The following is a 17,652-nucleotide window of genomic DNA, read 5'->3' on the forward strand; positions in this document are numbered from 1 at the left end:
TTGGGCAAACCAAATTTTCCAGTCTACTTTTTCAGGTAAAGCTCCAGGGGTGGCAATTCTGATTCGTAGAACAGTTCCTTTTAGACACATTTCCACTGTGACTGACCCAAATGGTAGATTTATATTGGTAACGGGATATTTATACTCCTTTCATGTCACGCTTCTTAACGTATATGGCCCTAATTTTGATGACCCGGGCTTCTTTAGAAAAATATTTAATTTGCTTCCTGACCTGGCTGATACTCATCTAATTTTGGGAGGGGATTTTAACTGTGTGCTAGACAACTACCTGGATAGATCAACTCGAACAAGGCAGCCTCCCTCCTCCTCCTCTGCGGTTTTGAACACCCTTATGACCTCAACAAATCTGGTTGATGCCTGGAGGTTGCAGCATCCGGTGGAGAGGGATTATTCCTTTTTTTCAAATATGCATAAGTCCTATTCAAGAATAGATTACTTTCTTCTTGACTCTAAACTAATATCTAATGTAATATCTTCAAAATACCATACACTTTTAATCTCGGACCACTCTCCAGTCTCACTGACTCTCGACCTTAACCATAAGAAACAACGGTACTTCTGGCGCTTTCACCAATCCTTGCTATCAGAGGAGACATTTTGTAAATTCCTACACGATAAAATTTCTGAATTCTTAGACACTAATGATACAAAAGATGTTACAGATTCTACTCTATGGGAAACTTTTAAAGTTGTGATCAGAGGCCATATTATTTCTTTCGAAAGTTTCTGAAAAACAAAAGGCGAGAACGTCTCGCAGGAATTGAGACTGAATTGGCACGCTTAGAATTTAACTACAAGTCCTCTAATGACCTTATGACTTTACAAAACATTTTTGCTCTAAAATATGAATATAACTCCATCCTGTCCAGACAGGTGCTTGATCAGTTGTTCAAAATTAAGCAGAAACACTTTGAGCTGAGTGATAAGCCCCACAGATTATTGGCTCGTCAACTGCGGGGTTTGCAGGCCAACAGGGCAATTCATAAAATTAAGTCCAGGACAGGAAAAATTATAACTGATCCAAAAGGTATAAATGACTCCTTTAAAGAATATTATGAACGACTGTACATGTCTGTAGTATACTGAGTTAGTTACTCAGTTGAGTTTAGTTGTATTACCCCAGTCCACTAGAGGGAGTAGTGGAATAGCCTAGAGGATAGTTCTAGAGAAGAAGACTAGGCTGCGAAGACGTTGATGCCTGTAGTGTTAAGTTGTGTTCAAGACAGAATAAACCTATAAAAGACAACTGCTAAGAGTGACTCTACTTCTTAAGTGTGAAGATATCACATATTGGCGACGAGGATACTGGCTAGAAACGGGAAGTACCGGAGTCAAGACGGAGGAAGAAAAGGACGCACGTTGTCGGGCGGAGACACACGAGGAGGAGAGATTGCCAAAGGAGGTGATTAGCGAGGCCGCCATGAGCGCGACATTCGGCACTCTGTCAGCATTTGATGCTAAGGAACAAACTTGGGAAGAATACTGTGAGATTCTTGACCAGTTTTTTGAAGCAAATGACGTTGATGATAGTGCTAAACAGAGGGCTATACTTATTAGCGTGGTGGGACCAGCCACGTATAAGCTAATGAGAAACCTCGTGAGCCCGGACAAGCCCAGTTCTAAAACGTACAGTCAGTTGGTTACAAGGCTGAAAGAGCACTTTAATCCAAAACCAAGTGAGATTGTGCAAAGATACAAGTTTGATTCTCGTTCCCGTAAACCTGCTGAGTCCGTTAGTGCATATGTAGCAGAGCTCAGACGCCTGGCTCAAGATTGTAATTTTGGAGCTACGCTGGAACGGCGGCTGAGAGATCGTCTCGTGTGCGGAATCGCTGACGATAGGATTCAAAGACGTCTGCTGTCGGAGAGTGACCTGACATTTGAAAAAGCATTTCAGATGGCTGTAGCCGACGAAGCTGCAAACAGGAACGTTTCAGACTTGCAACAGTCAGCGGCGTGTCACAGCATGGTGGCAGAGAGAAAAGAAAAGAGAGCAGATTGGGAAAATAGAGAGAGTGAGTGTTACCGCTGTCATGGCAAACGTCACAGTGCGGTTGGATGTAAGTTTAAAGACGCCAAATGTCACATTTGTGGAAAAATAGGACATATTGCTAGGGCGTGCAGGTCTAAAAATAAAAAGGAAGATGAGACTAGTCTTAAGGAAAAAGGAGCACGTCAAGGCGGGCGCCAAGGACGGTCACACAAATCACACAAGGTATGTGAAAAACAAGAGGATGAAGATAGTTCAGATCATGATGAAGAAGCATTCACTCTAGCATGTTTGTCAACGGAAACGTCTATCCAGAAAGTTGAGCCCTTCGAAGTAAAAGTGGAAGTTAACAGAAAAGAAGTGAAGTTTGAAATTGACACAGGATGTAGTGTCAGTCTGATGAATGAAAACCACTTTTTGGAGTTGTGGCATAAAGACAGTCGACCCCAGATTAAAGAAAGTAAACTCTCTCTTAAATCGTACAGTGGAGAGAAAATTACAGTGGTTGGTGTAGCTCAGGTTGAAGTGAGATATGCAAACCAGAAGAAAACACTGCCCCTGGTGGTCGTGAAGGGAACTGGACCAAATCTGCTAGGCAGAGGATGGCTGGAGAAATTGAAACTCAAGTGGGATGAGATTAGACACGTGAGAACTGAAGCTCAAGGATTACAAGGGGTTCTCTTGAGACATGAAGAGGTTTTCAAAGAAGAATTGGGAATGTTAAGAGGTGCACAGGCAACCATTCGTGTATCTGCTGACGCCCATCCTACATTTTACAAGCCCTGCTCAGTTCCATATGCCATGAGGTCTAAGGTGGAAGTTGAGTTGGAACGACTTTTAAAAGAAGGTATCATAACCCCAGTGAAGTATGCAGAGTGGGCCGCGCCCATTGTGCCTGTTCTAAAGCCAGATGGTTCTGTCAGAATTTGTGGTGATTATAAATTAACAGTAAACAAGGTTTCATCACTGGAACAATACCCAATTCCCCGAGTGGAAGACCTGTTCAATTCACTGACAGAAGGCAAACAGTTTACCAAGCTCGACCTAAGTCATGCATATCAACAGATAGTTATGGAGGAGGACTCAAAGAAATACCTGACGATAAACACACACCGTGGCCTTTTCACGTATAACAGACTACCATTTGGAGTGTCATCAGCCCCAGCTATTTTCCAAAGAACAATGGAAAGCTTGCTGCAAGGTCTCCCAAACGTAGTAGTTTACTTGGATGACATACTGCTAACTGGAAGTGACACCAGAGGACACCTGAAAACGCTGGATGAAGTCCTAAAACGACTAAAGGAAGCTGGACTGCGACTGCAATGGAGTAAATGTGCATTCTTACAGGATCAGGTGGAATACCTGGGTCACAGAATTGATGCGGAAGGTTTGCAACCCGTACAAAGCAAAGTGAGAGCCATTGAGGAAGCTCCGACTCCCACAACAGTGACTGAACTAAAAGCTTTTTTGGGTCTCCTAAATTACTACAACAAGTTCCTTCCTAACCTTGCTACACGTTTGGCACCATTACATCATCTGCTGAGGAAAGGAGTTCCATGGAGTTGGAATAAAGAACAGCAGGAAGCATTCAGCTTAGCTAAACAGCTGCTGAAATCAGCAAACGTACTGTGTCATTACTCATCAGACAGGGATCTGGTGCTGGCATGTGACGCCTCTCCATACGGCGTGGGAGCCGTGCTGTCACATGTGATGGAAGATGGAAGTGAGCGACCTTTAGGGTTCATGTCAAGAACATTAACGCCAGCGGAAAAGCGTTACTCACAGCTCGACAAGGAGGGGTTAGCCATCATATTCGGGATCAAACGATTTCACAAGTACATTTTTGGTCGGAAATTCACAATCAACACTGACCACAAACCTCTGATCTTCCTTTTTAATGAAACGAAACCAATGCCACAGATGGGATCGCCAAGAGTGCAAAGGTGGTCTACCCTGTTGAGAGCATATGAGTACAACATTGTATACAAACCAGGGAAAGTTCACGCAAACGCAGATGCATTGAGTCGTCTGCCACTGCCACAGACTGATGAGGAGGAAGACTCAGGACAAGTCTTCATGCTGGATGTGATGGATAATCCACCCATCACCACATCCCAAGTACAACAATGGACAGCTAAAGACCAAATTCTGTCACAAGTGCTGTGATGGTGTTTAAAAGGTTGGCCAAACAAAGTGGACACTCAGTTCAAGGCCTACAGTCAGAGAAGGTTAGAGTTGAGTGTGAAAGATGGATGTGTACTGTGGGGTGCCAGAGTGGTTGTTCCACAAAAGGGAAGGTCTATCCTTTTAAAACAACTACATTGTATACATCCTGGCATCTCGAGAATGAAAGGTCTGGCACGTTCTTACATGTGGTGGCCCGGGATGGATGCTGAAATAGAGAAGGAAGTACAATCCTGCCGCACATGTCAGGAAAATAGGAAGGCTCCAGCTGCTGCACCCCTGCACCCTTGGGAGTGGCCAGAGACACCCTGGAGTAGACTACATGTAGATTATGATGGCCCTCTCTCGGGCAAGATGTTTCTTGTTGTGGTAGATGCACATTCAAAATGGATTGATGTGTATCCCACGAACAGTGCAACAAGTCAAGTTACCATAGAGAAACTCAGACAGTGTTTCAGCACACATGGTCTACCCCAGATGTTAGTTTCAGACAACGGCACATGCTTCACGAGTCAGGAGTTTGAAATGTTCTTGAAACGGAATGGAATACAGCATGTTACATCTGCACCTTTCCACCCAGCATCTAATTTGCCTGGCTGAAAGGGCTGTACAGACATTCAAACAAGGCCTGAAGAAAACTAATGGGGACACTTTGGAGACAAGGTTGGCAAGATTCCTGTTTAACTACAGAATCACACCACAATGTACCACAGGTTTGTCACCTGCTGAACTGCTGATGTCACGGAGATTGCGTTCTACGCTGGATCTCCTGCTGCCGGACATAAAGGCTAAAGTGCGTAAGAAGCAAGAAAAGCAGAAGGAATATCATGACAACCACAGCAAGTGGAGAAGTTTTTCTCCCGGCGATGAGGTGTACGTCCGTAACTACAGTCATGGACCGAAGTGGGTGCCTGCCATCATTTTAGGGGGCACAGGTCCAGTGTCTTATACGGTGAAGATGGGAGATGGACGTGTTATGCGGCGTCATGTTGATCAGATCAAGAAACGACATGTGATGCAGAGGGACATGGATTGGGCTGAAGCACGGGATGCTCCTCAGTTTCCAGATGACGTAGTGACATTTGGACCGGTGGACTCGGTGGCTCCATCTTCAGGAGGAAAGGCATTCGTGGAGTCTGCTGCTGAAGCAGCTCAGGGTCATGTTCCTGAGGGGGATGTGACAGACGTGGACATCGAACAGAGAACAGATCCAACACCACCAGTACTTCGCCGCTCAGAACGTCAAAGGAAGGCTCCTCCTTATCTGAGTGACTTTTTGTGCAAGTAGTGTGTACCTTAAGTACAGAATGTTGTTCTCTGGAATAGCTAGTTATTAACATTCCACATTTAAGTATATGGAGTTCTGATTACTGTCGCCAGAACCATGGGAATGTTAGTTTCTTGTTAAGTTTACAAATCTTAGTTGACTCTTAAAAGGGGAGGGATGTAGTATACTGAGTTAGTTACTCAGTTGAGTTTAGTTGTATTACCCCAGTCCACTAGAGGGAGTAGTGGAATAGCCTAGAGGATAGTTCTAGAGAAGAAGACTAGGCTGAGAAGACGTTGATGCCTGTAGTGTTAAGTTGTGTTCAAGACAGAATAAACCTATAAAAGACAACTGCTAAGAGTGACTCTACTTCTTAAGTGTGAAGATATCACAATGTCTAAGGCAAAAGGAAACATCTCAAACTGGCTCAAAGATCTAAATCTCCCTAAGATGAGTGAAGCCGCTGGTGAGGCTCTTAATGCAGACATCACTGTGGAAGAGATCCTGGATGTAATTAAAGCATTCCCCAAGGCCAAAGCCCCAGGGCCTGATGGTTTTGGTACTGAACTTTATAAAAGATATGCCGAGAGGATTGCTCCTCTCCTTCGGAGGATGTTTACTCATTCTCTTGATTCAGGTAAATTTCCCCCTACCATGTATGAAGCCAATATAACTTTAATATGTAAAGAAGGCAGGGAGGAGACAGAGCTTTCATCATACCGCCCTATTTCATTATTGAATTCTGACATTAAAATCTTCGCTAAAGTACTGGCAAATAGACTAAATAAACATATTTCCTCTATTATACACCCGGACCAAACGGGCTTTGTTCCTAATAGGTTCTCATTTTTTAATATCAGACGGTTAATGAACATTATGTATCATAAATATGACGGTAGGTTTAAGGGAGCGGCTTTTTGCCTTGATCAATCAATCAATCAAATTTGATTTGTATAGCACATTTCAGCAGCAAGGCATTTCAAAGTGCTTTACATCATAACAAACACAGAATCACAATGCAATATAGAATCAATCATTAAGTCAAGTTACATCAATAAATTTGCAATTGATTACATTTCAAATACAATTCTAAACAGGTGGGTTTTCAGTTGAGATTTAAAAGAAGTCAGTGTTTCAGCTGTTTTACAGTTTTCTGGAAGTTTGTTCCAAATTCGTGGTGCATAGATGCTGAAAGCTGCTTCTCCTCGTTTGGTTCTGGTTCTGGGGATGCAGAGCAGAACCAGAACCGGAAGACCTGAGAGGTCTGGAAGGTTGATACAATAAAAGCAGATCTTTAATGTATTGTGGTGCTAAGCTGTTCCTGTGCATCAATATAATTGATGCTGAAAAGGCATTTGACCAACTGGAGTGGCCCTACATCCTGACTGTACTTGAGGAGTTTGGGTTTGGTGATAAATTTGTGTCTTGGATTAAAACAATGTATGCTCACCCATCTGCCTCTGTCCTTACAAACCAGGACAAGTCAGAGCCCTTTCTACTACACCGGGGGACCCGTCAGGGTTGCCCCCTTAGCCCCTTGCTTTTCGCGGTCGCTATGGAGCCCCTCGCCATTAGTATTAGAAAACACCCCTTAATCAAACCGATTCAATTGGGAAACATTGACCATCACATTTCATTGTATGCTGATGATGTTGTGGTCTTCGTGTCACATCCTGAGCAGTCAGTGCCAGTTCTCCTAGACCTTATTCAGTCATTTGGTGAGATTTCAGGTTATACTATTAACTGGCAGAAGAGTGAATTTATGTCACTGGGTGTAAGCCTCACTTCCGACTTCTTAGATAACCTATTATTTAAAATAACAGACAAACTGAAATATCTTGGAGTTATTCTGCCAAAGGACCCTAAACAAATTTTCAAATTGAATTTTTTGGAAAAAGTGGAGAATCTTCGGAAAGACATTGATAAATGGAGAACACTTCCTCTGTCGATGATGGGCCGTATAAATGCTATTAAAATGGTGACCTTACCTACATTTTTATATCTTTTTCAGGGTCTGCCTATTTTTTTAACAAAGGCTTTTTTTAAATCATTAGACTCAATAATCCTGCCTTTTGTTTGGAGCTTTAAAGCCCATAGAATATCAAAAACTCACTTACATAAACCAACAGAGATGGGAGGATTGGGATTACCCTGTTTTCAGCATCATTACTGGGCAGCGAATGCAAGAGCCCTGGTATACTGGCAGGAAGGTGATGCTCAAGAATTGTCTGCAAATTCCCCCCCATGGGTGGCCATTGAAAGAAGTGGTGTTACTGACAGCTCTCTTCTCTTCGCAGCACCGATATCTCCCGCAATTAGTGGGATAAATAATTTGATCGTTTTAAATTCTTTGAAAATATGGAAACAAATTAAGTTGCACTGTAAGTTACCGGAGACCTCAGTTCATGCCCCAGTTTACTGTAACCATGCTTTTCCCCCATCACTATCGGATACGTCCTTTAAAAACTGGAGATTGAAAGGCCTTAATACTTTGAAAAACTTGTACATTAACAAAAAGTTTGCTTCATTTGCTGAAGAGCTATTTTTCCCTTCCGGATACGGATTTCTTCAGATATTTGCAAGTTAGAAACTATGTTTGGACTAATATTCCGAATTTCCTATCTCTCCCGGAAGAAAATAAATTATGCAAAATTCTGCTGGGCTCTCCAGGATCGAAAAAGTTAATCATGAGTTTTGTTGACGTCTTTGCAGAGCGAATGAACTTTACCACAGACTCCTTGAGGGCTGCATGGGAGGAGGAGCTGGGTTTGCGGATCGGGAGTGAGGTCTGGGAGGATTCGGATCCTCTATCAATGTAAGACACCAGTTAATTCAGTTCAAGGTGTTTCATAGACTTCACTATTCTAAAATTAAACTGCACAGAATATTTCCTTCGACATCTTCAAAATGTGATAAATGTAAGTCTGCGGATGGCTCCCTATCTCATTTGTCCTGGACATGCCCCAAGCTCTTTCATTATTGGTGTGAGATTTTCAACTTGTTTTCTAAGGTTTATGGATGCGCGTTGGTTCCTGACCCCCAGGTTGCATTGTTTGGACACTCTCCTTCTTTGAGGAACTGCAGCATTTCTATGCAAACGACGGTGGTGTATGGAATGGTAATAGCCAAAAAAGTAATATTGAGACTTTGGAAAACTGACAAAGTTCCTCAGTTTAAAATGTGGTTGAGCGACTTTACTGAGATTCTCCATTTGGAGAAGCTACAATATGAAGTTGTGGGTTTCTCTAATAAGTTCTGTAGTATCTGGCAGCCGGTTTTGGACCATCTTTCTCGATCCAAGGTCAACCCCGACACTCGCTCAGTTTCATAGTATGCCACCTTACGGACAGGTAATAACGTCCTTAAGCAGAAATTGTACTCAATGCAGTGTAATCAACTCTTTGGATAATTTTCCTGACTTGTTATTATAAATTTTTGTTTCTTTCTTTTTTTTTGGTTATTGTACATCTTTATTTTTATTACTGGATTGATAAGAGTATACTGCTTTCATACAGGATTTTGTTGCATACATGCGTGTGTATGTAAGTCTCCGTGAATATGTGTATATGTATATATATATATGCTTCATACTCTCATGTATGATTTATGTATGTTATATTCTGAAAACCTAATAAATATATATATATATATATATATATATATATATATATATATATATATATATATATATATATATATATATATATATATATAAAATATTCAGCTTAGAATGTCATATCTGAGTGCATGATTATTCATATGATTAAATACCAACAACCACAACTTTACCTCTCTGGGTTCTTCTTATCGCTCATTCCTGTCCTGGGCTCAAACATCAGTGATGTGTTTCCTGCTTTAAATGAAGCTTTCCATAATCTGTGTTTTATACAATGGTGCTGATTGACTGTTCCTTGTTTATGTGTTGCAGCCATGGCTCTAAAGAGGTCAGCTTTGTTGCTGTTGGCTTCAATGATCGTCCTTCACTGTGTGCGGTCAAATCCTTTGACCTCAGCCGTCGGCTTGCAGCTGCCGTCTGGAAGTAAAGAGAAAACAGACAAGATCCTAAATTTTGGGAAAGAGTCCCTCTTTCTTCTCAAAGACCACATGGAAAGCATCGACTCTACGAAGCTGACAGCAGTCATGAAGGGCATTTCCAGCTTTGCTGCTTTTGCACCTGTACTCTCCTCAGTCATCAGCATGATCCTGGTCTTTATGCCTGAGGAAAACCCGGTGCTGAATGAGGTGAAGAAAGGCTTTGCTGAGGTGAACCAGAAACTAGACTCTCTCTACATTAAGATCTCCAACCTGGCAACAGATGTAAAATGGCACAACTATGCCAGCGTCTACTCCCAAGACGAACGTATCATCCTCAATACCTGGAAGAAGTTTAGTGAGTTTATGGATAGAAGGGAATCACCGAGTCCTGAGGAAACAAACCAACACATTAAAGCATTCACCAGCTTCTATGAAAGACAAGGAACTGAGTCCAGTGTGTTGAATTTTTACCACTACCTAACAGTGGAGGGCATGTCTCTGAGCGAAAACATCAACGATCTGCTGAAGGAGAAGTTTAAATGTGACGTTTCTGTGATTGGCAGATATAACTTGTACTTGAGCAGCTTGTTTTGGAAGGGAATGGTTCTCACCCAGTTCTACTGGAAACTCACTGATGTCAACACTAAAAGCAAAGAAGCTGAACATGTACAGATGTTCAAAAAGGTTTCTGAGGCTCAGCTATCAGCTGTGGAGTTCTGCCTCAACAACTACAAGCAATACTTGGAGAAAGACGTGGATGAAATCATCAAAGACCACAGTTCTGACGAAGCGTCCCTCGCTGCTAAGGTGAAACAAGCTTTGGACGACAAGTACAGCTGGTACAGCTGGGTGGTGGTGGTGTTTGACAGCAGCCAGTCCAAAAATCACAAGCTTTACACTGAGTTTACCTTCACAACTGATAAGTTTGTAGTGGGCATAAGCTCCACTGTGAAGGCAGATATGATGGATGTGGATCAAGTGAAGAATATAGCCAGAGAGTGTTTTGAAGATAAGAATTGTGAAATCAAAGTGACAGCACAGAGATGCAGCCATATATGGCATTCAAAGGATCTTGATTATGGAATTTTTATTCCTTTGAAAAAATATGTTGAAGTTACACAAGTTGCATATAGAAATCAGTTTGTAGAGGTTCCAGAGCCGTTTCACAGAGTGAAGTGTTACTGGGATGGATATGAAAGTTGGATTTCTTTTCATTACTCCAGACACTCGTCTGTCTGTGTCACCAATCAATGTCAGAATAACGGAAAATGCAAGAGGCTGCTCAGATCCAACGAGTGGTTCTGTGAGTGTCAGGACGGTTACTATGGAGACGCATGTGATAAAATAATCAACATGACAATGTTGATTATGCTGGTTGGGCCTCAATTAGCCCCAACCAGCATAATCGAGTATAAACAGTTACTCATGATCGGCGGCAGTATTTCTATTTTGATTTTTTTGTTTGTTTTGGTGCTGATATTGGTTCTGAAACGTAAAAAGTGTTTGTCATGCTGTCGACTCAACGGTTCAAGCCTGGAGTCAGAAAAAGTGGTGGAAAACAAGGTTCAGAGGATGGTCCAATTTTATGAAATGAGCCAAAGTGTTCATTTCAAAGAGATAAGCACTGGGAAAATATGAGTAGCTGTTCATTAATATCAACTGATTCTTTCACAGAAACAGTAAGTCCAGCTGCTGTAAGCCACTTGGTTCTTTTCTGTTTGTATTTTGATGCAAACAGAAAATACACAAACTGTTTCATGTTCTTCTTGCCATATATTGTTCACTGCCTTGTATTCATTATTGTTCAAAATGTCTTGCCATATAATGTCATTGTTTGATATCTGATCAGATTGATCAACCAGCCGTCAGTAATTAGGCTCCTTGGTTTGTTCATTCCTGTCGTTGCTCCTCCTGGATATTAAATGTGTTTATTTCTCCACCACAGTTTTGCTCTGCGTTCAACGTAAAATCACCTTAATGTAAGTTTGGATGTATTCAGTTTTTTATGTGTGTTGATGTCTTATGAACATGTTCAGTTTTGTGACAAAAACAGGACATGAAAATATTTTAAATAAAGCACACTATTATTCACAGAACACATAGAAAGCTTTGGCGTCTCATTGCTGAATTTGGTCTCTTAACGGTTAAATAATTATGGCAGTTTAAAAAAGGCAGGAAGAAAAACAAAACAAACTGTTGTTTAGATAAGTTATATAACAGTCATATCAGACTAATTTTATCAGGAGGGGAAGGAAAACTGGGCTGGGTTTTCATAAACAAACCACTCCTAGTCAGAATCCAGGAAACCAGAGACAATAATCAAATCACCGGCTGTAAAATGTTGTTTCCTCCAAACCAGCTGATGATGAGGACATGAAGCCACTTGACTGCTGTTTCAAACATCCACATCAAACCAGTGCTCAACTGGTTTGTGGGGAACCCCAAGGTTCAACCCTAGGATCCTCTGATTCAATATCTATAAGCTCCCACTGGCTCAGGTTATAACAGGAAATAATATCAGCTACCATAACTACACTGATGATACAGCGCTACATAACGATGTCACCAGGTGACCTTTGACCCCATCCAATCACTGAACAGATGCTTAGAACAGATCAATGTGTGGATGAGACAAAACTTTATCCAGCTGAACAGAAACAAAACTGAATTCATTTTCTTTGGACCTAAAGAGGAACGATCTAGAGTTATAGATGTAGAGTTATAGATCTAGTTTTAGATTTAGAGTCAATGCACAGCTTCAGTTATTATAACTATAACCTAGCAATAGGCCTGAAACCTGGGAGTAGTGATGACCTCTGACCTGTACCTTCAGAGGAGGGGCGCAACTACATACTTTCTGACGAACATGTCGTCGTCCCCCCGACATAAACTTGTACAACTCATTTTTAATTAAAGTATCAATAATAATAAATGTACATCTATGTGAATAAATTGCTGCCTACAGGGCAATTAAAAAAGAATGAAACAAAAAACAGGGAAATATTTCATAATTTAATATATTTGAGCCTAAGAGCCTCGTCTGTTATCCTGTGTCTGCAGGTCTGAGGCTTTTTGTTAGCATGTTTTCTATCATTCTTAAAGGAAACCTGGTCCAAACTGGCAACCCACATTAATAAAACGGTGAAATAATATTGACCACAAAACACTGAATTATAAAAGATATCAACGTTTTTCCTACACAATCCTTTAATGATCTCTTCACAATATTTATTTATTTACTATTAATCTATTTGTATGATTTGTTCTATAAATTGCCATTTATATTATTTTTCGGTCTCAGGAAATGACTGATGGATGAAGAGACTGATGTCTGGTTCTTTAGGTTCTGACGGGTCTGCGGTTCCTCTCCTGATCCATTCTGTCTGATATCAAACAACCCACTGAATATCGATACACATTTATTTTAATGCTCCTATTAAACGTCACTGATTGTTTAGCCTGTTTCTTCCCCGTCTGTGTTTTTGCCAGAGGTTTTACTTTAAGGACGGTGTTTTATCGGTGGACATTTTAAAAAGAGGCGGGTTGATAGCAGCGCACTGCGGCTGCGTAGCAACCGTCTCTAAGCAACCGTGACAACAGCGGCAGTTCGTGGGGAAAGGGGGGGAGGGGGAGGGGGGGTCCTATTTAGGTCCTGAAACGACCCTATAACCCTATATGACCTTAATATTTCCGTGTTTTGTTTTGGTCATTATTATTACACTTATTGTTGAGGTGTGTGTGGTAGGTGCGTCTATCAGACATTATAGCAATACGGAATAAATCCCGTTTTGGTTCAATACAACAACAACCTGTCATTGTAGCCTAGCTTAAGCTAACCTGAATATTTACAACTCTCTAGTTGATACTCTGACTTTACTTACCTTCTGTCTTTCAACCACTTTGAAAAGCTTTTCTTCGTCAGACAGATGAAGGCAACATAATGTTTGAGTTACTAATGGTATTTTTATTTAGTATATTTTGCAGCTATTATTGGGTGTTCAGGCTGTTGAATAAAACGATTATGAACCATCAATCTGATACGGAGTTCTCTTCAGGGTTCACACATCATGACTTCCTTCTGAAAACATTATTAGTGTTGATTTGAAGACTCAGAACCGGAAAATCTCTTATTATTGAGATTTAGATGACATAAGCAGCCAAAGAAAAAAAAAAATCAAACAGTGAAGCTGAAACCAAACCGAGATCAGAGACGGAGAGACGGGAGGATCTGATCAAAGTCCAGGAAACATTTCAGAAAGATACAAGGAAGAACACTGCACCATCGAGACTGAAGACAATAAATCTGGTTTTAAAGTTTTTATTTTGGAGGAAAAGTTGTAGAATAATAATAATGGAAAAAAAACAAACATGTAATAACTCTTAAATTTGGAGTTTTATTAGTTTTTTCCTTTAAAGTTGCAACAGAAGCTCAAACCAAAAGAAGCAAATAATCATTTTAAAGAAACGTGATGAGATAATTTCACAGAAAGTTTGAACAGCAGATCACACATGATGTTTGATTACAGCTGGTTTCAGAAGTTCTGGGTTCAGAACCCTGAAATCATTTCAACATGAAACCAGTTTTTAATCAACACAGCCACATTTCCCTTAAACGTCTCAACAGCTAAAAGATGAAACATGTTTTCATGTGAAGAGCAAAACAAAATGGAAGCAAGAAAAAACCACAGAATCTGATTTCTTCTGTCATATTTTGTGGCTAAAATGAAAATTTGTCATAATTATGGAGTTTTCACAAAGCAACTCTGTCAAAATCAGTGAAACATGAAACAGTTCAGGTTAAAACATGTGAGCTGCAGGTTATGAGCAGAAAGATGGAATATGAGAGCAGAAACGTTCTGGGTTCTTTCAGTCCAGGCTCCCTTGGTGGATTTCTTTAACAAACACTTCTTTCTTGAAGTCCTCCATGGTTTTCTCACAGTTCTCTCCATAGTATTTCTTCTCACACTCACACAGGCCAATGTGGGCGTTCTTCACCTCCACACATTTTCCTCTTTCTTTACTTCCACAGTTGATTCCTTCACATGGATCCTTATTCATCCACACTTCATCACTTTCAATCAGAACCCTGAACTGTTTAAAAGGGACAATGTCTCCTTTGCCAAACACACTGATGGTGCATTTCCCAGAGTAAAGGTACGGGATGGACTGCGTTTCCTCAGGATCAAACACTTCTTCAGTTGGAGCAGCTTCTGCCTCTAAAGCATGAACGCTGCCATGCTCGTTATGAATGTAAGCATGAATGGCTGAATACTTGCCCTTCAGATCAGCACAGCTCTCTAACTTTGCTCTGACTTGATCGCAGGGCACGGGGTTGCTGTAGCACTTCTTAATGGCCTCTACCACCTGAGCTGTTTTCTTGTGGTTTCCTTTTGCCTGTTTGGTGAAAGCCACACTAATTTTCCCTTTGTCTACTGCAGTAAATCCGGTCAAAATGTGACTGTTCAGCCATTTAGTAATAACACTTTTACGGTTTGAACTTTCAGTTTTAAAAGCAACCACCATCCAGTTATAGTGGTAAAATGTTTTATCTAAATACTCCCTGATGCTCTTTGCCAGATTCGTTCGCTTCTCTGACTCTGTGATCTGGTCCAGAATGTCCAGTTTAACATACGGATCAGGTTCTGAAGTGCAGTTCTTGTGGATCTCAAACATAGCTGCAGAAATGTCGCGTGCTTTATTAGCCAGAGCGTCTTCATCTGTTTTAATATTACTGAAGAGGTTGTAGAAATTGGTCATGGTGATGGCTCTGTGAGCCAGCAGCACATTAACGGCTGAGAATATTTTAAGTCGACGTTCATCACATCTCACATGGTCTTTCAGTAGCTGCATATAGTCAGCATTGTAAACACCTGTACCTGCTATATTGTAATGCAGATCATCCACATACTTTACAGCCTTTTTAAAGTATTCGTCTATTATTTTGTCTTTGCCATCTTTCCTCAGATTTTCAAAGCAAGGCTCTTTACAATCCTTCAGCAGTTCCCCGAGTTTGTTCCATGCTATAGTTATTTTCTTCTCCAACTTTGCATAATCACTACTTTTCCAAATGTTAAACACTATTTCCTTCTGGTTTTTATCAATCTTTACATTTAGATTATCAAATTTTAACTTGAGATAATCTAGAAGCTGTTGTTCTGGATTTTTACCAGCAATGACATTTACAAAACCTAAGATAGAAGTTAAATACGACCCAGCATCTGGAATGAGACCAATAAAAGGTTTAACTGCATTTACAATCTTCAGAAGATCTTCAGCTCCAGCCTTTACTTTGTCTGCTGTCTTTCCTCTCTTCTGCAGGTCGGAGCGTGGCGGGCCGCTCAGGCTGCAGGTCAGGAATGAAGACAGCAGCAGCAGCAGCAGAACCGGGCCAGACGGCACCATGACTGAGGACAAACACAGGAACGGTCAGGATTCACTTCATAAAGTCTTTCTGCTAAACTATAAAACCTTCTCTGACCTGGAAGAATGAAAGTTTAAGTGAAATTAATTAAAATAACAATATGCTTCAAGCTTCCTTTTTTATTTTAGCAAAAGATTAAATGAACAATTCTGGCCAAAATAATCCTGAACAAAAAAAAGCAAATCAGGAGAGATTTTGTGCAAATGCTGCAGAAAAACAAAAACATGAGACATTTTTCATTTTCTTTTGAAGTTATTGCTCTTAATTTAAATCAGGCTTGAAAACTGCATGTAACCATTTCATTTCATTTCATTCACAGTCAGAGAACCGATGATGAGAAACCAAACGTACCGTGATCTTCAGTTCTGGGTGATGCTTTTTCTGGAAAGTTGTTTTAATAGAAGTGAGATCTGAACTGACCGTGGAGGTTTGGAGATCTGGACCAGTTTCTGCAGAGCAACTGGGAATCCACCTGCAGACTGGTGACGCTCAGCCCCAGTCCTGGTTTTATAGGAAGTGGCTCTGCAGTGAAATGCTCCTCTTTCATGTGCAGCTTGATAAATTCATGTGGGAGTCTATTAACATCTGGACCTGATAGCGCCTCCACCGTCTCCCAATATGATCTCATTTGAATGAAAAGTGTTTGGACAAAAGAAGGCTTTCTACCAACGAGAGCTTTTCCAGGATAAAGGACGTGTTCAGTTAGTGGATCTTGTATAAGCAGGTAAAACCATTGGAAACGTGAATAATAATCTAGAACAGCAGAGTTTCAGTCCAGAGCAGAAGAGCTTCAGCCTAACTTAACCTGCCTAACAGTTAAGTTATTTTGTAACTTAACTGTTTAAATTGTCAAAGTCAAGCTAGAAAAACTGAAGCTTTTCTCTGAACTGTTTTTCTTTATCCAAACTTTTTATGACTTTGTTATCTAGATGTCATGTTGCAAAGCACTGCGTTCATTTTCCTTACACCTAAAATTTAGTGTTATGTTGACAACTTAGCAGCTAAAACCAATGCTAGTCATCGTCGGCCCTCCAGCAGTGAGAGGGGGGCGGGGTCTAGCATGGTGACGTCACTCTGCAGACGGTCCATAGAGGATCTGTCAGTTTTAATCAAAATAACTAAAAACATGTTAGGATGGCAGATGGAGCGAATCCTGTGTTCTGCAGCACGAAGTTCAGACTGGAAGCTGCTGGTTTATGATCAACCCGGTAGCTGAAGGTGAAACCAGGAGCAGGAACAGGAACGCGGAGCCGACCAGAGGTTATCGGATCACCTGACGTCCTGAAGACAAACGCTGCTCCTGTGTTCAGGTCAGACGTTTGTGGCGGGACGTCCTGCGGTCGGAGACGGACTGTGATGGAAGAACCGGCGGAGGAGGAGGATTTGAACAGAGGAGCAACTGAACATTTGAATGCTGAGCTGGACCTTCATGTTATCTGGGTCAGAGGTCAAACAAGAGCCTTTCTGACTCATTTCCATTTAAACTGTTCCTCACTGGGCTGACCGCCACATTTTATATCCCTGGAATTATACACAAAAACTAATCGCTGTGTCATCACAGAAGCTTGTTACAGCTTTCACATTAAGAATCAATTCATCAAAAATACATAATTCAAAGAAAATAATTAAAAAGTTAAGTTGTTGAAGAAACCAGCTTTTCCCAAAGAAAAGCTGGTTTGGAAAATTGAGTGGAAGGAAGATAAATGACAACCAGAGCCTTGAAAAGATTGTGAC

General features: G+C 41.0%; 2 protein-coding genes and 2 long non-coding RNA genes across 5 annotated transcripts in view; 3 read left to right on the plus strand and 1 right to left on the minus strand.

Annotated features, from left to right (window-relative positions):
* LOC116735412 (uncharacterized) lies at positions 1-5,483 on the plus strand. The gene is made up of 3 exons (XM_032587316.1): positions 1-2,036; positions 3,657-3,734; positions 4,909-5,483. Exons 1-3 carry the CDS (start codon positions 1,442-1,444, stop codon positions 5,481-5,483), a joined length of 1,248 nt encoding a protein of 415 aa, XP_032443207.1. The 5' UTR covers positions 1-1,441.
* Positions 1-11,595, plus strand: part of LOC116735621 (uncharacterized) — a 12,422-nt gene extending 827 nt beyond the window's left edge. Inside the window, exons 2-3 of one of the 2 annotated variants that reach the window (XM_032587630.1) lie at positions 8,175-8,277; positions 9,391-11,595. In XM_032587630.1, the coding sequence (XP_032443521.1) occupies positions 9,393-11,135 (1,743 nt within the window). In that variant the 5' untranslated portion in view covers positions 8,175-8,277; positions 9,391-9,392 and the 3' untranslated portion in view covers positions 11,136-11,595. The remainder of the gene's footprint in view (positions 1-8,174; positions 8,278-9,390) is intronic. The other variant, XM_032587629.1, reaches the window with a different exon arrangement.
* Positions 11,596-13,727: 2,132 nt separating this feature from the next.
* On the plus strand, positions 13,728-16,307 carry LOC116735668 (uncharacterized). Its single transcript, XR_004342411.1, has 2 exons — positions 13,728-15,922; positions 16,238-16,307. It is a non-coding gene; the product is annotated as an uncharacterized LOC116735668 (long non-coding RNA).
* Positions 15,810-16,401, minus strand: LOC116735669 (uncharacterized). Its single transcript, XR_004342412.1, has 3 exons — positions 16,339-16,401; positions 16,270-16,299; positions 15,810-15,901 (listed from the first exon to the last, which is right to left on the minus strand). It is a non-coding gene; the product is annotated as an uncharacterized LOC116735669 (long non-coding RNA).
* Positions 16,402-17,652: the final 1,251 nt, after the last annotated feature.

The sequence above is a fragment of the Xiphophorus hellerii genome, chromosome 16 (assembly GCF_003331165.1).
Source record: "Xiphophorus hellerii strain 12219 chromosome 16, Xiphophorus_hellerii-4.1, whole genome shotgun sequence".
NCBI classification, from domain to species: Eukaryota; Metazoa; Chordata; class Actinopteri; order Cyprinodontiformes; family Poeciliidae; genus Xiphophorus; species Xiphophorus hellerii.